This window comes from Phallusia mammillata, chromosome 1, assembly GCF_965637545.1.
Source record: "Phallusia mammillata chromosome 1, kaPhaMamm4.hap1.1, whole genome shotgun sequence".
Lineage (NCBI taxonomy): Eukaryota > Metazoa > Chordata > Ascidiacea > Phlebobranchia > Ascidiidae > Phallusia > Phallusia mammillata.
Genome location: NC_137252.1, coordinates 31,034,871 through 31,056,236, shown reverse-complemented (window position 1 = coordinate 31,056,236; position 21,366 = coordinate 31,034,871). Strand labels below are relative to the sequence as shown.

Here is a 21,366-nt window from a genome sequence, read left to right as displayed (position 1 = left end):
CATCTTTAAGGGTAAGTGTATCCTTTTTCAGAAACTTTCTTCGTAGTGCATTTGAGTGACATTTATCAATTACTTGATCACGAATTTGGTCATCTGCTTCATTTCCGAAATTGCAAGTAGCTGCACTTTGTCTTAATCGACATACAAACTGATCAACTGATTCGTCATTTGTTTGATGCAATTGACGAAACAAATGTCTTTCAAAAGGTATGTTGCACTTTGGTATAAAATACTCATTTAAAACAGTTAAAGTTTCATCATAGGTCTTGTTGTCATCTTCCTCGTTTACTAGTGTATAGTAAATTTCCTGCACATTCATACCTGCAGTATGTAGCAACAGTGCCTTTTTCTGAACGCTACTCGTGATTCCCTTTCCCACCAAGAATAGATTGAAAGCTCGTTTCCAACGTTTCCAGCGTTGAGATAAACCATGTGCACCGTCTTGAACATCAAATGGTTTCAGTGCACCGACATCACTGTTTGACATTCCCACGAGGTCAGGATTTCCTTCCATTACCTTCCGGAAGATCCACAATCAACCCAAATGTTGATAAAACAAATGTAAAACAGATCCTCGTCGCCAAATGTAGCGTCTCACTCACGCTTTGCGGGATTAAACCAGATTTATTAATGTTGCTGTCCAATACGCAGCACACCATCAGCACACGCTAGGTAGAATAACCATGCACACAACGGTTCATGCAACAGACGACACACGATGGTAACCGGCACATTATAAAACACTACAATTGGGATTCAGTTTGTAAACTAAATTGTTGCATTTATTATCGTCATTTAAAGAAATTGCTACAATTGCTAGTTTTTGATAGATTACTTCATTACGGCATTAAGTTTATGTGCTCAAGCTTCATGATGGCTCATACTGGATGCTAATTATTTCGTATGTATCGTCTGTATCTATTTGTGGTTAAAATATGTTGTTCTTTTTATTAGCCGAGATTAGGGAATATTTTTTTTCTGCAAATCTAAGACATTCTTCAATTTCCTTCAATCATGCATTAACCTTTGAACCTGGTTAATAAATAAAAAACCTGTCTCACTGATTTATTCAAATTTCAATTCAAGTGTTTATGGGTTTGCTTCCACAAAAAAAGAAACCGATCACGATATCAATGGCTCATCCAATGTAGAGTGATTTTGATTCAGTTTATTGTTTTAGGAAAACAAACAATAAAGGGGAATGTCAGATCACTTATACACACATAACATAATTATACTGAGACAGACCTGTGAAAAGCGCTGAAAGTGTCCATAAAGCGTTGTGAACGAATCCATTTACTGATGACTTGAAGTTTGAAGCATGTCCAAACGCTGTTAGCAGAGGGCCCTCAAATGAGCGTAAGCCGAGTAAGAAGTCCAATCAGGCCACAGGCGGCACAAATCACTGATAGCAGCCAAACGTGTTGGTAGACGGGCATAATTTGAACCTGCAAAACAAGTTCCAGTGAAAGGGTGTTTCGATTGCATAAAGTTTGACACCTGAAAGGTTAAGAGCTGGTTTTCCTCGATGTTATACGTTGCTGTTGGAGTTGTAGATAGATGATGTTTTGCAGTGTTAAGTAAATTGAGTTGTTTAGCATTAAACAGACGATTAGGTGTTTGATGCAGTTCAGGTTTCAGTGGTACAACGCTTATTGTGTTTGGCGGTCGCTTGTAATTGCCACAAAAACAAGTAGCCCGCGATTCTGAGACTTAGTTGATTGGTGTTAATTGTGCCATTTCTTTAGGGATATTTTTTTGGTTGAATTAAGCGTACTTTATGGCTAGCGACACAAAGGTTTTTCGTAACGGCCTGTTTAAAAAACGACACAAAACGTAAAGTTAACCTAACAAAAATTTATGAAACAACCATAGCCCCTGTAAAGATTCGGTTTTTAAGTGACAAATTCATCAGGCTCAAATTAGTCTGTGTATTTCTTATTACAAACCACTGCGGATATCGATTTTGCCCTAAAATTATGGCTCTTCAGTCTTTGTTGATGCCCTGTTTATTGGGAGAAATCTATATTCATAGTGGTTTGTAATACACTAGCTGATTTAATTGTGTTGAAATTATACTGGAATCGTCTGCTGAGCATCCGTTGACCAGGACGAGTTTTGTATTACTACATCTTCAGTTATTATAGCGTGTTACAAAGAGTACTTGGTTTGTAGCAAAAATATGAAAACTGAATTCTCCAGTTTACTCGTTGTGTAAATTGTATAAAAGAGTAGCGATGTGGTGAAAATACCTTTAAACTTTAAGAAGTTAAAAATCAACAGATTGCGAACCTGTTTTGGCAGCAAGGTGGCGCTAATGCACTATTAACACCAAATTGTTTGATAAAACGTGTGACTTATTGTTTACTCAGGGGTCGGCAACCTTTTTTGCACTGCGGTCCAGTTTGAAACTGAAATTTTTGTCGCAGACCGGCCTTTAAAAACCACAAATGTTCAGCACTGAAAACTAGTTACGATTATTACAACTTGGATTCAATGTGAACTTTGAGAAAGTTTTCTGCCGCCCGGCACCGAACCCCTTGCGGGCCGGCACCGGGCCGCGCCCGGTGGTTGCCGACCACCGAGTTAACAGACTCGAGGACGGCTGTCGAGTTGCTAAGGAATTTAGTCAGGTAAAATCCGCCCTCGCGTAAAAACTCGGTTATGTCCCTGATCAGCGCAGTGGCTTGAGTAACTGTCGACATAAATATTCTTTAAATTGCTCCTAATAATTGGTCTTTTATGGCTGTGCGCAGCCTTACGCAGCGCAAAGCTAGCGCAACCAGGCGAAGATGTGGCACCAAACAAATGTACCAACATTTGATATTCCACTGGCGACAGGCCTGTATCACCGTTCGGCCACCACAGAAACCTGGTAAAACATGCCTTTCATATCAGCGGCAAATGTGATTTCTTGGCGAAAACGAAGCAGCACTCCCACAAGGCTGTTAGGTCAGGTCAGGCCCTTGTAGCAACTTTTCGTTTACCTTTACAGTAAGGTTGTGTTAGTTTCAACTGAGAGACAAATGGATTGAAACTCAGCAATAAATGGTTTTCGTATTTAAAGTGGCCTGTTATAATTTATTGTTCTACCTATTGCTATTCAATGTAATCAATTTAGTAAAGCTTATGCACACACACACATGCTTGCTCGTTGTTCAGCCTGCGTTCAACATGTATACGGAAACAATTAAGGTGGTTATTGTTTTCAGCCATTTTAGGACTTCCGCGCACATTCAGGAGAATCATTACGAACACATAAAACAAAATCATTTGCCATATGTGATATGTACAGTTCAATACATAAAATATAAGCGATTCTTATGTAGTCCGAACCTGAAACGAGGCCCAAAAATCCCGAGCCGGCCCAAAGCTGATTTTGGGGGAAAAAACACTCCCGATTTAGCCCGAAATTTAGTGAAATTAGGACACAAATAGTCCCGAGTGTAAAATCAGGCCCAAATCAAGCCGTTTTTGCTTAAACCTAAGCCGGTCGATCGTCTGCTTTTTGCCTTTACATCTCGCATCTCTTGTGTTTTGCCAACCCAATAATGCCAAACAACGATTTTTATCGTTTTGAGTTCACATAAACATGCATTGGGGAGACAATGTAGCTGATAGGTGTTTTTACGAAACCGATATAACTTATGTAAACCCAGCTGGTAAATTTGAACTATATACGTAACAACTAAACACAACCGCTTTCGCAAACGGTTTCAAGCAAAACAAGAAAACTTAATGACACATTTTCCAAAGCTTGCGGAGTAATTCATGTGCTCTCATGCAATTATTTCAGTTCAGCACCGTAACCCAATATAAATACAAATCCTTGACGAAAGACGCAGATGAGTCAATGTGCCAAGCAAAACGAACCAATGATTCCACTCCTACCAAACGAACGGAAATGTGCATGTGCACCTGAAACAATTGTGTTTTGAATGGATGCTCGATAACAGTCCTGAAAGGTCTGCACATATAGCCAGTCATACAGTACTGTACAACGATGTGGGCAATCAAAAAATGTTTGATTCTTTGCGCGTTAACGCACTTTTCACGAGGTAAGTTGGCATCAGTTACTATTACAGACATGATTTTTTTATTTCAATAATACATTGAGGTATTTTGCAGCGTTTTGCAGAATGTTGTATTTTGTGAATTCAATTGGAAAAATGTTTCATCTTGCTTTTTGCAGGTGTTGCAGGCTGTGGACAAAACTATGCCAGTCCAGATAAAAGAGTAGAAATTGCTGGGGACTGTCGTTATATCGACGGAATAATGACGAATTCCGGAGCTTCATTTGTTCTCCCTTTGTTTGGAGATTTTTTGGACGACAACTGCACGGTAAGTAAACCTACTTCAATGTGATTGTTTGTTTACTAACCATAAACTCTTGAACTTGAAACCACGTAAAATCCAGGCATCAATTACTGCCTTCAGTATTTCCAACTATAGTTCAATGACTGTTTGCTGAATATGTCATAAATTTTGTTGCAAAATCCTTCAACAACCATGGACCAAACTTGACCACAACCGATCTTGCAATTGTAGCAATTTCTTTAAATGACGATAATAAATGCAACAATTTAGTTTACAAACTGAATCCCAATTGTAGTGTTTTATAATGTGCCGGTTACCATCGTGTGTCGTCTGTTGCATGAACCGTTGTGTGCATGGTTATTCTACCTAGCGTGTGCTGATGGTGTGCTGCGTATTGGACAGCAACATTAATAAATCTGGTTTAATCCCGCAAAGCGTGAGTGAGACGCTACATTTGGCGACGAGGATCTGTTTTACATTTGTTTTATCAACATTTGGGTTGATTGTGGATCTTCCGGAAGGTAATGGAAGGAAATCCTGACCTCGTGGGAATGTCAAACAGTGATGTCGGTGCACTGAAACCATTTGATGTTCAAGACGGTGCACATGGTTTATCTCAACGCTGGAAACGTTGGAAACGAGCTTTCAATCTATTCTTGGTGGGAAAGGGAATCACGAGTAGCGTTCAGAAAAAGGCACTGTTGCTACATACTGCAGGTATGAATGTGCAGGAAATTTACTATACACTAGTAAACGAGGAAGATGACAACAAGACCTATGATGAAACTTTAACTGTTTTAAATGAGTATTTTATACCAAAAGTGCAACATACCTTTTGAAAGACATTTGTTTCGTCAATTGCATCAAACAAATGACGAATCAGTTGATCAGTTTGTATGTCGATTAAGACAAAGTGCAGCTACTTGCAATTTCGGAAATGAAGCAGATGACCAAATTCGTGATCAAGTAATTGATAAATGTCACTCAAATGCACTACGAAGAAAGTTTCTGAAAAAGGATACACTTACCCTTAAAGATGTCTTGTCAATGTCCAAAGCATTTGAAGCTGTGAATTCCCAAGCAAAAGTGATGGAGGGAAGCCAGGCAGTCAACTACATTGAAAAGTCTGGATAACGTCAGGTTGCTTCGACATCAAGAAAAGAGGGAAAAACCTGTTTTGCTTGTGGCCAAAAGGGACATTTTAAGAAAGATATGATATGTCCAGCTAGAAGAAAAGCTTGTGCTAAATGTGGTAGAGTGGGACACTTCAAATTAAAGTGTTGGTCCAATGGTTTCAAGCCATCAAAATATAATGGTGAAGAGGGACATCGTCCATTGGGAAGGCGATCGAATAATAACACTGTTCAAAATGGAATAGAGAAGGAAGATGGTGATGGTTTTGTTTTTGGTCTGAAACCTTTAACAGAGTTTTATACAGTGACACTGGTAATTGGTGGTGTTACATTGCCAAATATTTTGGTTGATTCAGGGGCATCAGCAAATATTGTTGACAAGGATACATGGGAATGGCTGAAGAAGCAGAAAATTAAAGCAGAAACCAGAAAGTCTGCAAAGACCCTGTATGCATATGGAAGTAAAGGGCCTCTTGCTACCTTGGGCACTTTTACAGCTCAGGTGAAGTCCAAAGACAGTCTTCATGAGTGCAAGGCAGATTTCATTGTTACAGAAAGAAAAGGTCACACCTTGTTGGGAAAGCGTACTGCAGAAGTGTTAGGATTACTACACTTGGGGCCAAGTTGTGTGAACTCTGTGTATGATGATGTTTTGTCCAGATATCCAAAACTGTTTTCTGGAATTGGTCTGTTGAAAGACTACAAGTTGAAGTTGCACATCAATGATAAAGTTCAACCTGTGGCACAGCCTGTGAGAAGAATTCCATTTCAGCTGAGAGAAAAAGTGGAATTAAAACTTGAAGAGCTGTTGAAGGAGGGGATAATCGAAGAAGCACCTGAAGGGCCTACTGGTTGGATTTCTCCATTGGTGGTTATTCCTAAACCTGATGGTGACATTAGAGTGTGTGTGGATATGCGACAGGCTAATACAGCTATCGTGAGGAAAAGACATCCAATACCCACAGTGGAAGAGTTGCTTTATGAGCTTAACGGAAGTACTGTTTTCAGTAAATTGGACTTAAAGTGGGGATTTCATCAAATTTTACTTGATGAACACAGCAGGCATATCACTACATTTAATACACACAAGGGATTGTACAGGTATACTAGACTAATGTTTGGTCTAAACTCTGCCCCAGAGAAATACCAGAAGATTATATGGGATGTTTTGAAAGGATGTCAAGGAACTGCAAACATTGCAGATGATGTGATTATACATGGGCGTACAAGGAAAGAGCATGATCAGAGGTTGTTTGCTGTGTTGGATAAAATGTCTCAGTGTGGTCTGACACTGAATGCTAAAAAGTGCAAATTTCGTATGGCTAAACTTACCTTTTTTGGACATGGTTTGAGCAAGCAAGGGATTAATCCAAGTGAAGAGAAAATAGCAGCAATCAAGAATGCTCAACCTCCCAAAACTGCCAGTGAAGCAAGATCTTTTATAGGATTGGTGCAGTATTCTGCAAGGTTTATTCCCAATTTATCTTCAATTGCAAGACCCATTTTGGATTTAACAAAGAAAACTGTCAAGTTTACATGGGGCAAGGCCCAGGACATTGCATTTGTAAGACTGAAGGATTTAATTGTGAAAGCAGATACACTTGCCTATTTTCGTAATGACTGCACAACAAGAGTAATTGCAGATGCTTCTCCATACGGATTGGGTGCAGTTCTGACTCAGTGGCAATGTGGTCAATGGAGAGTTATATCTTATGCATCAAGGAGTCTTACTGATGTTGAAAGAAGATACAGCCAAACAGAACGAGAGGCATTGGCTCTAGTTTGGGCTTGTGAGAGGTTTAATTTGTACCTGTTTGGAAAGAAGTTTGAATTAGAGACTGACCATAAACCACTTCAGTTTATTTACTCAAAGTCATCTAAACCTCCAGCACGTATTGAACGTTGGGTGCTGAGACTGCAAGGGTATGATTTTAAAGTTGTTTACAGACCAGGCAAAACTAATATTGCCGATGCATTGTCAAGACTTAATTTAGCATGCTGTATTGACAACAGTGTTTCTGAGGACTTCATTGGTCAAGTTGTGGAATACAGTACACCTGTTGCTATGTCATCAAAAGAAGTGGAAAGAGAATCTGAAAATGATGAAGAACTAAGAATGGTCAGACATTGTGTGAAAACAGGTGATTGGTCAAAATGTGTGAATCCAAGCTACCTACATGTGAAAAATGAACTCAGTATATATGGAAACCTGATACTTAGAGGCACTCGACTTGTAATTCCAGGTAGTTTGCGCCAAGCTGTGTTAAAACTTGCTCATGAGGGACACCAGGGTATTGTGAAAACAAAGAACAGGCTTCGTTGTAAAGTTTGGTGGCCAAAGATGGATAGAGATGCAGAAACCCTGTGTAAGAAGTGTCATGGATGCCAAGTAACTAGTGAGTACAGCAGGCCAGAACCAATTGCAAGAGTTCTACCTCCAAGTCAACCATGGCAGGATTGTGCAGCTGATATAGCCTACTGGGACCTTTACCAAGTGGAGACAACATATTGGTGTTGGTGGATTATTATAGCAGGTTCTATGAAGTAGTGATTATGAGGTCAATTACAAGTTCCTGTGTAATACAAGCGCTAAGCAAAATATTTGCGCGATTCGGTATGCCTTACTCACTTCGGACTGATAATGGTCCACAGTTCATTTCTAAAGAATTTGAAGATTTTCTGAAAGAAAATGGTGTTGAACATGTTAATACAACTCCACTTTGGCCTCAAGCTAATGGGGAAGTGGAGAGACAGAACAGAACTCTAATGAAGGCAATTCGTGTGGCTCATTTGGAACACAAAGATTGGAAGGCTGAGATTAACAAATTTTTAATGGCGTACAGATCAACACCACAGTCAACAACTGGAGCTTCTCCATATTATTTAATGTTTGGTCGTGAAATGCGCACAAAGCTTCCGGAGCTTTGTCAAGAACCAAATGTGACTGAAGAAGAGTTTCATGACAGAGACTGGAGCAACAAGTTGAAAGGAAAACTATACACTGATGAGAAAAGAAGAGCAATTTCCTCCGGAATAAAAGTTGGTGATCAAGTTTTGGTGAAGCAGCCCAAAACCAACAAGCTTTCTACAAATTTTGATCCGGAACCTAAAAAAGTTGTCGGTGAAGAAAGTGGTGAAGTTACAATTCAGAACAAGGAGGGGGTGGAAATGAAAAGAAATTCATCATTTCTGCGAAAGTATGTCAATGACGAAAGTATATCAGAGGATGTTCCCCATGTACCACCATTGGTCGATGTGGAAGCCTCATCCCCAAATTCTGATGTGACAAATGGAACGCGAAGTCGCTCTGGACGACAAATTATAACGCCAATGCGGTTTCGTGATTTTGTGTAGCATTGTTATGCACATGTGTTTTAATTTCGTTGTTGTGATGTTTAAAGTAAAAGGGGAGGGATGTAGTGTTTTATAATGTGCCGGTTACCATCGTGTGTCGTCTGTTGCATGAACCGTTGTGTGCATGGTTATTCTACCTAGCGTGTGCTGATGGTGTGTTTCGTATTGGACAGCAACATTAATAAATCTGGTTTAATCCCGCAAAGCGTGAGTGAGACGCTACACCAATTGGTTGTGTTGTGTTTGAGTAACAATGGCTATAAATCAATCTGGTCATACGGGTGTATATAAGTCGATTGTTTTTAAGAAATGTAAGAAATGTATAATGTATTACACGCCTTGTAGTTTTACGGCGGGTTCAACAATAATGCTCCAATTATTGGTGTATTGACTGGTAACGGTCATACAACTGGATATATCGAATTTGCCGATCAAGTTTACTTTGAATGTCAGACAACATCACTTACTCGAAAAGTATTTGTTGTTGACTGCAATGAATGATTGGATCTGTGAAACAAGAAAACTCTTGAAACATTTTGAAACTACAATAGTCTCCGTACAAAATGTTGAGCTTTTTTGACAAGGAACGACTGAAGAATGCTCTGACGTGACTAAGGGGTACGAGCAACAAAAAAGGTTGGGAACCCCTGGCTTAAAGCAAGCGGCATGAAATCCAAGGTGTAATTCCTAGAAAACGGGCTTGTGACAGTCCACCAACAAAAGTATAATATATCAATGGCAACAGAATCAGGGTGAAAATAAGTTACTGGGAGGTCGTCTGCCGTATAGGTTTCACTGCAATTTCCCCCTGAAAAAAACAAAACAGAAAGCATCAATAGCATGCTGTTCAACTTTTGCAGGGTTTCGACGAGGTTTGTCAAGAATAATTTCGACGTATTGTTAAAGTTGGTAACGCATTCCATTTCCATTACCGTGTTGTATTTTTTACCACCACGCTGCGCGCTTTGAACGTTTGTGAGAAAAAAGCAGAAACAACAAAGTTATCTAACATATTCCTCCTTTTTCGTAAAATTCTGTAAAAAATCTTTTTTTTTCTTTTAAATGTTGCAACTTATAAGTTCAAAAACTTGCCAAACCACCATTTTCACGACATAAAAAAAGTTTTAAAATCACTAGAAAACGGTGGTAAACTGAGGGGTCTCTTACTTGAGTAAAATTGAAAGATGAAAAGAGTAGTGCGATCCTGAGACAGATGGCATTCAAAGTAAACTTGATCAGTGAATTCGATATATCGAGTTGTATGACCGTTTCCAGTCAATACACCAATAATTGGAGCATTATTGTTGATCCCGCCGTAGAACTACAAGCCGTTGTAAGATACATACTTAAAAATACTTTCCAACTTTTATACACTGGTATGACCCGTTTAACTGGTCATCCAATGTTCGGTCGTATATCAGATTAATTCTGATACTTCGTTGTGATTTGGTTGTTACTTAGACATGACAAAACTTATTGGGATTGGGATTAAAAACTAAATTAAAGATATACCCAAGGTTACAAATTTAATGTAATGCAATTGCTGCATTTACTATCGTTATTTCAAGCAATTGTTACAATCTACGGTACAGCTTTTGAAGGATTTTGCAACAAAATTTAAGACAAATTTAGCAAACAGTGCATGGACTCTTGTTAGAAATACTGAAAACAGTAGATGTCTGGATTTTACGTGGTCCAATGAGTTTATGCTTTACATTAAAGTAGCTTTACTTGCCGTAACTTTACATTGAAGTAGTTTTACTTACCGTGCAGTTGTCGTCCAAAATATCGCCAAACACTGGAAAAATAAATGAAGCTCCGGAATTCGTCATTGTTCCGTCGATATAAGGACAGTTGTACGCAATTTCTACTACGTTGGTTCCACTGTTATAGTTTGATCCACAGCCTGCAACACCTGCACAAAGCAAGATGAAAAATTTCTCCATTCGAATTCACAAAAAGCAACACTCACTGCATTACTCAAATAAAAGAAAATCATGTCATTAATGGTATCTGATGCCAACTTACCTCGTGAAAAGTGCGTTAGTGCGCAAAAAATCAACAATTTTTTGAATGCCAACATTGTTACACTGTACTGTAGGACTGACCAAATGTGTAGAATCAACGCATCGAACACCCTTTCATATCACACAATTGTAATGAGCACTGATTCTAAGGTGCGCGTGCACATTTCCGCTCGTTTGGTCTGAGTGTTATCATAGGTTCGTTTTGCATCGCACGGTGGCTAAGCACAATAACCGCTTTAATTGTTTCCGTACACAGACTGGACTACGAGCAAGCGTGCGTGTGTGCATAAGCTTTACCTTATTCATCGTATTGAATAGCAATAGGGTCAGTGGTTCGCAACTCGTTTATCTCTTGTGTTTACACCACAATCTCATCGAGGTTGTTTGAAGCATGTTGGAACGATTTTACGTTACTGTTACGGATTGTAACGCTTCCTCTACCTGCACCAATTGTGGTATAATAATTTTCATCATTCAACGCAACATCAACATGATACGTTTTAAGTCAACTATATTTATCTCTGTGCGTGTTGGTAGAAAACACATGTTTGATACGTTTATGCTTGTTTTAAAAAAAAATTACTGTCCTAGTGGTGTGCTGCGATGTTTGCCACACTACCTTAAGGATTCTATAACAATGAAATGTGTAAAACTGGTCGTAAACTATTGGACGTTCTATGGAATTCAAGAATGTGCCACTCTTACTGGTAAAACGTTGGAACACGCAAGCATCAGCACAGTCTTGTGTTAGATGGCACTCGAAGTAAAGTTGACTATCAAAATCAATATATTCTGTTGCATGTCCCCCCAACAAACGAAGCAATGGCGCACTTTTGTTCTCACAGCTTCAGTTTAAGCCTAATTTTTTAACAAATTGGAACACTCCTATGATCAGATAGATTGGTCATGGTAGTGTTTGGTTTGTACATGATTACAATGTTTAAAGAGATACTTTAGAACAGGACTTTAACTGGGGAATTGCCACTAATCAAAGAAACGTTCATGTGTTGAGACAGAACAATAATAATCGTTAGAAATTTAATAAAATGCTGTTGTTTATGTAGCTTGGTTAAATAGATTTAAGTTTTTTCAAAAAAAACATCACTAACCGTACAGTTGTATTCCAACAAAGTGAGTACAACTTGAAAACAATCGATGCCTCAGAAACAGTAATTATTCCTTCAAAATACACAACAGTCCAGATCGATTTCTACATAGGATGTTTCAACAAAATTAGCCCCACAGGCACCATCAACATTTGTACGAAGCAAGATGAAACATTTTGTCGTTGTGCTTTAACAAGAAAAAACATAATCCTTCTTGTGCAAGAATTTTCTTTAGAGTTTCTACTTGACACTAAGGTAAAAGTCACATCACATAAAGCTTTTAAACAAAACATAATTTGTGTGCATTACCTTGCAAAAGGGGTTCCACTAGAGTGCGGAGAATCACCGATTTTACCGACATCGTTGTAACCTTTCGTTTCAGTGGTTTTTCATGTATTTGCAGGCAGCTCCAGACCTTTCATACATACCTAGCAAGGAACCGAACACTACGGGGATTGTAATCACAAACGCGCGGCGTTTTCGTTTTTTGTCGATAACACATTTGTTTGCAAGCAGTTCAATCAGAGAATGGCGCCTATTCCTGCTTTAGGCAATGCTTGTTAATTTGCAGAATTGCTGTTTTGGATAACAGACTGGCCACGAATCCAAGTACCCACGAAACCGGTTTACATCTGATATAATATAGTTACGCAAAAGAAACTCATATCAGCGGTAATATTTTACCTTTAGTCATAAACATGTGTGGTAAATAAAATATTCTAAACATGCAGGAGTTGTTAATTTTCAAAGAAGTACTGGATCATCGGTAAGGACAAGGCAGGTTTGAACAAGGAAAACAAGTCATCAGCTATAACCATTAAAACTTAACTTTTTACGTAATTTTAACAGATACATACAAAACACATCCATAGATATAAATGACTGGTAGATACTCAAAAGTATAGGTTCAAATAGTTAACTCTATTTAAACTTACTTTTTGTTGTTTTTCAGTAAACCGAACGACTTTTAATGTTGTGAACGCAAAAGTCACTATTATAAATACAATAAGCAGCTGTCGCAATAGACCACATTTTTACCTTCATATCGAGTCTTCGATGACAAGGGATCTGTAACGCTTTCTTTTGCGTGTCCCCTCACGCAAGCGTCACACAAGGTTGCTTAAGTCAAACGCGGATACCAAGAACGACAATTCGTTTTAATTTTGGTCGAATCCGGTTTTTCTGCGAATGAAAACGAAAACGCATAAAGCATAAATCGCGCTCGAAACACAACAAGTAAACATACCGACTGTTTGGCCACAGGGGTTTTGCATTGAAATATGCTTCAAAGAATAAATCCTGCACAACAATTAAAGATTTCCAGATTTAGAACAAAACTCACATTAGAGGACAAAACCAAACTTACCATGCAAATGATTTACGAACGCAGCTTAAACAAATTCAGCAATTTATCTGTACTTTCTAGTTGCTAAATAAAAGTATCAGTGTTTAGATTGACGGGCTTTAATTCAAATTATACCTGCCAGCAGTTCAGAAACGTACACCACGAGGCAAGTTACAAAATGATTGCAACATACAGTAGACAGGCAAATGACGTCACGCAATGGAACATTAATTGTCACGCAATGGAACACCAACTGTTGTGTCACAGGACCATTGTTATACGTTTTGCTGGACAAAGTTATGTTCACAACAGTTGACGAAAACGACGTAACATACCCCCACCCGAATGTATCTCCAGGGGGACATACATACTAACAACACAAAACGTCGTTGAAGATTTACCGAACACAACAAACGAAAATTAACATCGCAAACCGTTTACAATTTGCCACTCGCGCAATAACTAAACACAGTTCGGCCGGTTCTTACCAGTGCAGAGCGCACGACACCATGCGCATCCGGAAAGGTCGAAATCACTCGGCCGATTCTCCAACGTGCTCGCGGAATGGATTCGTCTGCAACCAACACTAGGTCGCCTGCCTCGATGTTTCTCTGCTTCGAAAACCACTTCTGTCGTTCAGTGACAGTGGGTAAGTATTCTCGCACCCAGCGACGCCAAAATTGGTCAGCCAGGTATTGCACTTGTTGCCAATGGTGGCGAACGTAACAGTCCTATTTCACGAACACGCCAGGTGGCATGTTGGGCAAGGATCGGAACAAAATTAGATGATTGGGAGTCAGCGGCTCGTCCGATTGTGGGTCCATCATCACTGGGACAATGGGTCTACTGTTGAGAATTGACTCCGCTTCAACAAACACCATTTCAAGGGTGTCGCGGGTTACGCTTTGTGCCGTCAGCAACGCAGAAAGAACTCTTCTTAAATACCCGATCATTCTTTCCCGGACCCCACCCATATGGCTTGCCGCAGGAGGATTAAATGGCCATTGGATGTCCTGTTGTCTCAGGAAGTCATCAATGCTCTGTTGATTCAATCTTCCGATAGCCTCTTTCAGCTCACGCGCGGCTCCGACAAAGTTTGTTCCATTGTCGCTGCAAATCTTAGTTGGTCTGCCGCGTCGTCCGATAAATCTTCGCAGGCAGTTGATAAATGCACTCGTTGACAAACTGTCAGCTACCTCCAGATGCACTGCCCTGACCGTCATGCAGGTAAATAGACAGCCGTACATCTTCACTTGATTTCTTGCTTGGCGCACCATTAGCGGTCCAAAATAATCAACGCCAACATACGTGAACGCAGGGCTGCGGGAGTTCATGCAATCAATCGGCAATCTGGCCGTAAGTTGCTCGCCAAAGGGCGCATTACGTTTCCTGCAGAATACACAATTGCCCAAGACACGACGGATCGCAGCTCCGCCCTATATAATCTAAAATTTTTGACGGATTTCAGACCAGGTGTGGCTCATTCCTGAGTGACCTACGTCCCTATGAACCTTGACAATCAGTAAGTCGGTGAGGTGACGTCTGCCTGGAAGTATAATAGGATGCTTCGCATATTCCGAAATAGAAGCCAATTCAAGTCTGCCTCCAACGCGTAAGAGACCGTTGCTAAGGGTGGGGCCAAGCATGTCAAACGATCGAGAGTGCTTCGTTTTCTTCCACTGATCATTGCCTTTTCGCAGATTTTCCAACACCTCTGGAAAGACATGTTGTTGCACAATTCGAAACAGGGTCAATTCAGCTTCTTGAAGCTCTTGGACGTGGAGGGTTCCTTTCGGAATGGTCGTATTTGTATCTGCACACCGTTTGGACGATAAAACGCACTTATTGTACATTGTATTGTACAGACAAGCCAAGTCTGTGAAGAAAATGGTGAATAACAACGTTTGGTTAACCGGCCCACGATTTCTTTGGGGTAACGAATCTACACAAAAGGCAAACACAACAACTCACAAAAACAGCGCCCGATAAGGGACTTGAACCCTTGACCGTTGGATTAAAAGTCCAACGCTCTACCGACTGAGCTAACCGGGCTCGGTCAACAAGCATTCATGTCGAGTACAGATACAGTGACTGCAAACGATTTTCTGTGCGTGCACAAAAGGCAAAGTGTAGGAAAAGAGTTCCCAGACCGGGAATTGAACCCGGGCCGCCTGGGTGAGAGCCAGGAATCCTAACCACTAGACCATCTGGGAGGTGCTGGAAGACCCGTGTTTCTTTGTTCAATGAACCTAAACTCAAGCATACAAGGGTAAAATGTCACGATGGCATTGTCACAAAAACTGCGCCCGATAAGGGACTTGAACCCTTGACCGTTGGATTAAAAGTCCAACGCTCTACCGACTGAGCTAACCGGGCTCGGTCAACAAGCATTCATGTCGAGTACAGATACAGTGACTGCAAACGATTTTCTGTGCGTGCACAAAAGGAAAAGTGTAGGAAAAGAGTTCCCAGACCGGGAATTGAACCCGGGCCGCCTGGGCGAAAGCCAGGAATCCTAACCACTAGACCAGGTGTGCACAACCTTTTTGCTAAGACGGCCGCATTGCGGATCCTTATTTCACCCACGGCCGCCAATTACCTGCTTGTTTTGTTTTTAAATTGAATATGTGAAAATAGGGCTTGTCCCACATACAAAAACCATCTAATGGCGTCCAAAAAGGCCGGATGATTTTTAAAACATGATCCACAGATTGAGCTAAACAGTTTAATGACCCGTCTGAGCTATTTATGACGTCACAATCTATATTGTGACACCAGAGGTGACTGTTTATTTGCATTGTTTGCACACAATAGGCGTATACAAAGCGTAATGTACAGGGTTACCACGCTGGTAATATTCTTTACAGTCTTACAAAATCTAATTAGTGCAGTTTCAAAGTCAAAATATTTAGCAAAAGAGTTGTTTTTACGTCACGGCCGCCAGTACATATATGTTAATAAACATGTTCACGGCCGCACAAAATCGTCAACTCGGCCGCAGGTTGTGCACCCCTGCACTAGACCATCTGGGAGGTGCTACAAGACCCGTGTTTCTTTGTTCAATGAACCTAAACTCAAGCATGCAAGGGTAAAATGTCACAAAGGCATTGTCACAAAAACTGCGCCCGGTAAGGGACTTGAACCCTTGACCGTTGGATTAAAAGTCCAACGCTCTACCGACTGAGCTAACCGGGCTCGGTCAACAAGCATTCATGTCGAGTACAGATACAGTGACTGCAAACGATTTTCTGTGCGTGCACAAAAGGAAAAGTGTAGGAAAAGAGTTCCCAGACGGGGAATAGAACCCGGGCCGCCTGGGTGAGAGCCAGGAATCCTAACCACTAGACCATCTGGGAGGTGCTGGAAGACCCGTGTTTCTTTGTTCAATGAACCTAAACTCAAGCATACAAGGATAAAATGTCACGAAGGCATTGTCACAAAAACTGCGCCCGGTAAGGGACTTGAACCCTTGACCGTTGGATTAAAAGTCCAACGATCTACCGACTGAGCTAACCGGGCTCGGTCAACAAGCATTGGTGTCGAGTACAGATACAGTGACTGCAAACGATTTTCTGTGTGTGCACAAAAGGCAAAGTGTAGGAAAAGAGTTCCCAGACCGGGAATTGAACCCGGGCCGCCTGGGTGAGAGCCAGGAATCCTAACCACTAGACCATCTGGGAGGTGCTGCAAGACCCGTGTTTCTTTGTTCAATGAACCTAAACTCAAGCATGCAAGGGTAAAATGTCACAAAGGCATTGTCACAAAAACTGCGCCCGATAAGGGACTTGAACCCTTGACCGTTGGATTAAAAGTCCAACGCTCTACCGACTGAGCTAACCGGGCTCGGTCAACAAGCATTCATGTCGAGTACAGATACAGTGACTGCAAACGATTTTCTGTGCGTGCACAAAAGGCAAAGTGTAGGAAAAGAGTTCCCAGACCGGGAATTGAACCCGGGCCGCCTGGGTGAGAGCCACGAATCCTAACCACTAGACCATCTGGGAGGTGCTGGAAGACCCGTGTTTCTTTGTTCAATGAACCTAAACTCAAGCATACAAGGGTAAAATGTCACAAAGGCATTGTCACAAAAACTGCGCCCGATAAGGGACTTGAACCCTTAAACGTTGGATTAAAAGTCCAACCCTCTACCGACTGAGCTAACCGGGCTCGGTCAACAAGCATTCATGTCGAGTACAGATACAGTGACTGCAAACGATTTTCTGTGCGTGCACAAAAGGCAAAGTGTAGGGAAAGAGTTCCCAGACCGGGAATTGAACCCGGGCCGCCTGGGTGAGAGCCAGGAATCCTAACCACTAGACCATCTGGGAGGTGCTGCAAGACCCGTGTTTCTTTGTTCAATGAACCTAAACTCAAGCATACAAGGGTAAAATGTCACAAAGGCATTGTCACAAAAACTGCGCCCGATAAGGGACTTGAACCCTTGACCGTTGGATTAAAAGTCCAACGCTCTACCGACTGAGCTAACCGGGCTCGGTCAACAAGCATTCATGTCGAGTACACATACAGTGACTGCAAACGATTTTCTGTGCGTGCACAAAAGGCAAAGTGTAGGAAAAGAGTTCCCAGACCGGGAATTGAACCCGGGCCGCCTGGGCGAAAGCCAGGAATCCTAACCACTAGACCAGGTGTGCACAACCTTTTTGCTAAGACGGCCGCATTGCGGATCCTTATTTCACCCACGGCCGCCAATTACCTGCTTGTTTTGTTTTTAAATTGAATATGTGAAAATAGGGCTTGTCCCACATACAAAAACCATCTAATGGCGTCCAAAAAGGCCGGATAATTTTTGAAACATGATCCACAGATTGAGCTAAACAGTTTAATGACCCGTCTGAGCTATTTATGACGTCACAATCTATATTGTGACACCAGAGGTGACTGTTTATTTGCATTGTTTGCACACAATAGGCGTATACAAAGCGTAATGTACAGGGTTACCACGCTGGTAATATTCTTTACAGTCTTACAAAATCTAGTTAGTGCAGTTTCAAAGTCAAAATATTTAGCAAAAGAGTTGTTTTTACGTCACGGCCGCCAGTACATATATGTTAATAAACATGTTCACGGCCGCACAAAATCGTCAACTCGGCCGCAGGTTGTGCACCCCTGCACTAGACCATCTGGGAGGTGCTACAAGACCCGTGTTTCTTTGTTCAATGAACCTAAACTCAAGCATGCAAGGGTAAAATGTCACAAAGGCATTGTCACAAAAACTGCGCCCGATAAGGGACTTGAACCCTTGACCGTTGGATTAAAAGTCCAACGCTCTACCCACTGAGCTAACCGGGCTCGGTCAACAAGCATTCATGTCGAGTACAGATACAGTGACTGCAAACGATTTTCTGTGCGTGCACAAAAGGAAAAGTGTAGGAAAAGAGTTCCCAGACCGGGAATAGAACCCGGGCCGCCTGGGTGAGAGCCAGGAATCCTAACCACTAGACCATCTGGGAGGTGCTGGAAGACCCGTGTTTCTTTGTTCAATGAACCTAAACTCAAGCATACAAGGATAAAATGTCACGAAGGCATTGTCACAAAAACTGCGTCCGATAAGGGACTTGAACCCTTGACCGTTGGATTAAAAGTCCAACGATCTACCGACTGAGCTAACCGGGCTCGGTCAACAAGCATTGGTGTCGAGTACAGATACGGTGACTGCAAACGATTTTCTGTGTGTGCACAAAAGGCAAAGTGTAGGAAAAGAGTTCCCAGACCGGGAATTGAACCCGGGCCGCCTGGGTGAGAGCCAGGAATCCTAAGCACTAGACCATCTGGGAGGTGCTGCAAGACCCGTGTTTCTTTGTTCAATGAACCTAAACTCAAGCATACAAGGGTAAAATGTCACAAAGGCATTGTCACAAAAACTGCGCCCGATAAGGGACTTGAACCCTTGACCGTTGGATTAAAAGTCCAACGCTCTACCGACTGAGCTAACCGGGCTCGGTCAACAAGCATTCATGTCGAGTACAGATAGAGTGACTGCAAACGATTTTCTGTGCGTGCACAAAAGGCAAAGTGTAGGAAAAGAGTTCCCAGACCGGGAATTGAACCCAGGCCGCCTGGGCGAAAGCCAGGAATCCTAACCACTAGACCAAGTGTGCACAACCTTTTTGCTAAGACGGCCGCATTGCGGATCCTTATTTCACCCACGGCCGCCAATTACCTGCTTGTTTTGTTTTTAAATTGAATATGTGAAAATAGGGCTTGTCCCACATACAAAAACCATCTAATGGCGTCCAAAAAGGCCGGATAATTTTTGAAACATGATCCACAGATTGAGCTAAACAGTTTAATGACCCGTCTGAGCTATTTATGACGTCACAATCTATATTGTGACACCAGAGGTGACTGTTTATTTGCATTGTTTGCACACAATAGGCGTATACAAAACGTAATGTACAGGGTTACCACGCTGGTAATATTCTTTACAGTCTTACAAAATCTAGTTAGTGCAGTTTCAAAGTCAAAATATTTAGCAAAAGAGTTGTTTTTACGTTACGGCCGCCAGTACATATATGTTAATAAACATGTTCACGGCCGCACAAAATCGTCAACTCGGCCGCAGGTTGTGCACCCCTGCACTAGACCATCTGGGAGGTGCTACAAGACCCGTGTTTCTTTGTTCAATGAACCTAAACTCAAGCATGCAAGGGTAAAATGTCACCAAGGCATTGTCACAAAAACTGCGCCAGATAAGGGACTTGAACCCTTGACCGTTGGATTAAAAGTCCAACGCTCTACCGACTGAGCTAACCGGGCTCGGTCAACAAGCATTCATGTCGAGTACAGATACAGTGACTGCAAACGATTTTCTGTGCGTGCACAAAAGGAAAAGTGTAGGAAAAGAGTTCCCAGACCGGGAATAGAACCCGGGCCGCCTGGGTGAGAGCCAGGAATCCTAACCACTAGACCATCTGGGAGGTGCTGGAACACCCGTGTTTCTTTGTTCAATGAACCTAAACTCAAGCATACAAGGATAAAATGTCACGAAGGCATTGTCACAAAAACTGCGTCCGATAAGGGACTTGAACCCTTGACCGTTGGATTAAAAGTCCAACGATCTACCGACTGAGCTAACCGGGCTCGGTCAACAAGCATTGGTGTCGAGTACAGATACGGTGACTGCAAACGATTTTCTGTGTGTGCACAAAAGGAAAAGTGTAGGAAAAGAGTTCCCAGACCGGGAATTGAACCCGGGCCGCCTGGGTGAGAGCCAGGAATCCTAAGCACTAGACCATCTGGGAGGTGCTGCAAGACCCGTGTTTCTTTGTTCAATGAACCTAAACTCAAGCATACAAGGGTAAAATGTCACAAAGGCATTGTCACAAAAACTGCGCCCGATAAGGGACTTGAACCCTTGACCGTTGGATTAAAAGTCCAACGCTCTACCGACTGAGCTAACCGGGCTCGGTCAACAAGCATTCATGTCGAGTACAGATACAGTGACTGCAAACGATTTTCTGTGCGTGCACAAAAGGCAAAGTGTAGGAAAAGAGTTCCCAGACCGGGAATTGAACCCGGGCCGCCTGGGCGAAAGCCAGGAATCCTAACCACTAGACCATCTGGGAGGTGCTGCAAGACCCGTGTTTCTTTGTTCAATGAACCTAAACTCAAGCATACAAGGGTAAAATGTCACAAAGGCATTGTCACAAAAACTGCGCCCGATAAGGGACTTGAACCCTTGACCGTTGGATTAAAAGTCCAACGCTCTACCGACTGAGCTAACCGGGCTCGGTCAACAAGCATTCATGTCGAGTACAGATACAGTGACTGCAAACGATTTTCTGTGCGTGCACAAAAGGCAAAGTGTAGGAAAAGAGTTCCCATACCGGGAATTGAACCCGGGCCGCCTGGGTGAGAGCCAGGAATCCTAACCACTAGACCATCTGGGAGGTGCTGGAAGGCCCGTGTTTCTTTGTTCAATGAACCTAAACTCAAGCATACAAGGATAAAATGTCACAAAGGCATTGTCACAAAAACTGCGCCCAATAAGGGACTTGAACCCTTGACCGTTGGACTAAAAGTCCAACGCTCTACCGACTGAGCTAACCGGGCTCGGTCAACAA

General features: G+C 41.8%; 3 protein-coding genes and 26 non-coding genes across 29 annotated transcripts; all 29 read right to left on the bottom strand.

The window, feature by feature from the left end:
• Positions 1–9,267: 9,267 nt before the first annotated feature.
• LOC145206028 (uncharacterized) lies at positions 9,268–11,038 on the bottom strand. Its single transcript, XM_080078494.1, has 4 exons — positions 10,833–11,038; positions 10,571–10,719; positions 9,972–10,125; positions 9,268–9,612 (listed from the first exon to the last, which is right to left on the bottom strand). Exons 1-4 carry the CDS (start codon positions 10,885–10,887, stop codon positions 9,416–9,418), a joined length of 555 nt encoding a protein of 184 aa, XP_079934620.1. The 5' UTR covers positions 10,888–11,038; the 3' UTR covers positions 9,268–9,415.
• A 2,975-nt stretch (positions 11,039–14,013) lies between these two features.
• Positions 14,014–14,505, bottom strand: LOC145211092 (uncharacterized). Its single transcript, XM_080080022.1, has one exon. The coding sequence runs from the start codon at positions 14,503–14,505 to the stop codon at positions 14,014–14,016; it is 492 nt and encodes a 163-aa protein (XP_079936148.1).
• Positions 14,506–14,727: 222 nt separating this feature from the next.
• LOC145211076 (uncharacterized) lies at positions 14,728–15,135 on the bottom strand. The gene has a single exon (XM_080080020.1). The coding sequence runs from the start codon at positions 15,133–15,135 to the stop codon at positions 14,728–14,730; it is 408 nt and encodes a 135-aa protein (XP_079936146.1).
• A 126-nt stretch (positions 15,136–15,261) lies between these two features.
• On the bottom strand, positions 15,262–15,334 carry Trnak-uuu (transfer RNA lysine (anticodon UUU)). Its single transcript has one exon. It is a non-coding gene; the product is annotated as a tRNA-Lys (tRNA).
• Positions 15,335–15,423: 89 nt separating this feature from the next.
• Positions 15,424–15,495, bottom strand: Trnae-cuc (transfer RNA glutamic acid (anticodon CUC)). Its single transcript has one exon. It is a non-coding gene; the product is annotated as a tRNA-Glu (tRNA).
• A 90-nt stretch (positions 15,496–15,585) lies between these two features.
• Positions 15,586–15,658, bottom strand: Trnak-uuu (transfer RNA lysine (anticodon UUU)). The gene has a single exon. It is a non-coding gene; the product is annotated as a tRNA-Lys (tRNA).
• A 746-nt stretch (positions 15,659–16,404) lies between these two features.
• Trnak-uuu (transfer RNA lysine (anticodon UUU)) lies at positions 16,405–16,477 on the bottom strand. Its single transcript has one exon. It is a non-coding gene; the product is annotated as a tRNA-Lys (tRNA).
• An 89-nt stretch (positions 16,478–16,566) lies between these two features.
• On the bottom strand, positions 16,567–16,638 carry Trnae-cuc (transfer RNA glutamic acid (anticodon CUC)). The gene has a single exon. It is a non-coding gene; the product is annotated as a tRNA-Glu (tRNA).
• Positions 16,639–16,728: 90 nt separating this feature from the next.
• On the bottom strand, positions 16,729–16,801 carry Trnak-uuu (transfer RNA lysine (anticodon UUU)). Its single transcript has one exon. It is a non-coding gene; the product is annotated as a tRNA-Lys (tRNA).
• Positions 16,802–16,890: 89 nt separating this feature from the next.
• Positions 16,891–16,962, bottom strand: Trnae-cuc (transfer RNA glutamic acid (anticodon CUC)). The gene has a single exon. It is a non-coding gene; the product is annotated as a tRNA-Glu (tRNA).
• Positions 16,963–17,052: 90 nt separating this feature from the next.
• Trnak-uuu (transfer RNA lysine (anticodon UUU)) lies at positions 17,053–17,125 on the bottom strand. The gene has a single exon. It is a non-coding gene; the product is annotated as a tRNA-Lys (tRNA).
• An 89-nt stretch (positions 17,126–17,214) lies between these two features.
• Trnae-cuc (transfer RNA glutamic acid (anticodon CUC)) lies at positions 17,215–17,286 on the bottom strand. The gene has a single exon. It is a non-coding gene; the product is annotated as a tRNA-Glu (tRNA).
• A 90-nt stretch (positions 17,287–17,376) lies between these two features.
• Positions 17,377–17,449, bottom strand: Trnak-uuu (transfer RNA lysine (anticodon UUU)). Its single transcript has one exon. It is a non-coding gene; the product is annotated as a tRNA-Lys (tRNA).
• An 89-nt stretch (positions 17,450–17,538) lies between these two features.
• Positions 17,539–17,610, bottom strand: Trnae-cuc (transfer RNA glutamic acid (anticodon CUC)). The gene has a single exon. It is a non-coding gene; the product is annotated as a tRNA-Glu (tRNA).
• Positions 17,611–17,700: 90 nt separating this feature from the next.
• Positions 17,701–17,773, bottom strand: Trnak-uuu (transfer RNA lysine (anticodon UUU)). Its single transcript has one exon. It is a non-coding gene; the product is annotated as a tRNA-Lys (tRNA).
• A 746-nt stretch (positions 17,774–18,519) lies between these two features.
• On the bottom strand, positions 18,520–18,592 carry Trnak-uuu (transfer RNA lysine (anticodon UUU)). The gene has a single exon. It is a non-coding gene; the product is annotated as a tRNA-Lys (tRNA).
• Positions 18,593–18,681: 89 nt separating this feature from the next.
• On the bottom strand, positions 18,682–18,753 carry Trnae-cuc (transfer RNA glutamic acid (anticodon CUC)). The gene has a single exon. It is a non-coding gene; the product is annotated as a tRNA-Glu (tRNA).
• Positions 18,754–18,843: 90 nt separating this feature from the next.
• Trnak-uuu (transfer RNA lysine (anticodon UUU)) lies at positions 18,844–18,916 on the bottom strand. Its single transcript has one exon. It is a non-coding gene; the product is annotated as a tRNA-Lys (tRNA).
• An 89-nt stretch (positions 18,917–19,005) lies between these two features.
• On the bottom strand, positions 19,006–19,077 carry Trnae-cuc (transfer RNA glutamic acid (anticodon CUC)). Its single transcript has one exon. It is a non-coding gene; the product is annotated as a tRNA-Glu (tRNA).
• A 90-nt stretch (positions 19,078–19,167) lies between these two features.
• On the bottom strand, positions 19,168–19,240 carry Trnak-uuu (transfer RNA lysine (anticodon UUU)). Its single transcript has one exon. It is a non-coding gene; the product is annotated as a tRNA-Lys (tRNA).
• Positions 19,241–19,986: 746 nt separating this feature from the next.
• On the bottom strand, positions 19,987–20,059 carry Trnak-uuu (transfer RNA lysine (anticodon UUU)). The gene has a single exon. It is a non-coding gene; the product is annotated as a tRNA-Lys (tRNA).
• An 89-nt stretch (positions 20,060–20,148) lies between these two features.
• Positions 20,149–20,220, bottom strand: Trnae-cuc (transfer RNA glutamic acid (anticodon CUC)). Its single transcript has one exon. It is a non-coding gene; the product is annotated as a tRNA-Glu (tRNA).
• A 90-nt stretch (positions 20,221–20,310) lies between these two features.
• Trnak-uuu (transfer RNA lysine (anticodon UUU)) lies at positions 20,311–20,383 on the bottom strand. The gene has a single exon. It is a non-coding gene; the product is annotated as a tRNA-Lys (tRNA).
• Positions 20,384–20,472: 89 nt separating this feature from the next.
• On the bottom strand, positions 20,473–20,544 carry Trnae-cuc (transfer RNA glutamic acid (anticodon CUC)). Its single transcript has one exon. It is a non-coding gene; the product is annotated as a tRNA-Glu (tRNA).
• A 90-nt stretch (positions 20,545–20,634) lies between these two features.
• On the bottom strand, positions 20,635–20,707 carry Trnak-uuu (transfer RNA lysine (anticodon UUU)). Its single transcript has one exon. It is a non-coding gene; the product is annotated as a tRNA-Lys (tRNA).
• An 89-nt stretch (positions 20,708–20,796) lies between these two features.
• Trnae-uuc (transfer RNA glutamic acid (anticodon UUC)) lies at positions 20,797–20,868 on the bottom strand. The gene has a single exon. It is a non-coding gene; the product is annotated as a tRNA-Glu (tRNA).
• Positions 20,869–20,958: 90 nt separating this feature from the next.
• Trnak-uuu (transfer RNA lysine (anticodon UUU)) lies at positions 20,959–21,031 on the bottom strand. The gene has a single exon. It is a non-coding gene; the product is annotated as a tRNA-Lys (tRNA).
• An 89-nt stretch (positions 21,032–21,120) lies between these two features.
• Trnae-cuc (transfer RNA glutamic acid (anticodon CUC)) lies at positions 21,121–21,192 on the bottom strand. Its single transcript has one exon. It is a non-coding gene; the product is annotated as a tRNA-Glu (tRNA).
• Positions 21,193–21,282: 90 nt separating this feature from the next.
• Trnak-uuu (transfer RNA lysine (anticodon UUU)) lies at positions 21,283–21,355 on the bottom strand. Its single transcript has one exon. It is a non-coding gene; the product is annotated as a tRNA-Lys (tRNA).
• Between the last annotated feature and the right edge of the window lie 11 nt (positions 21,356–21,366).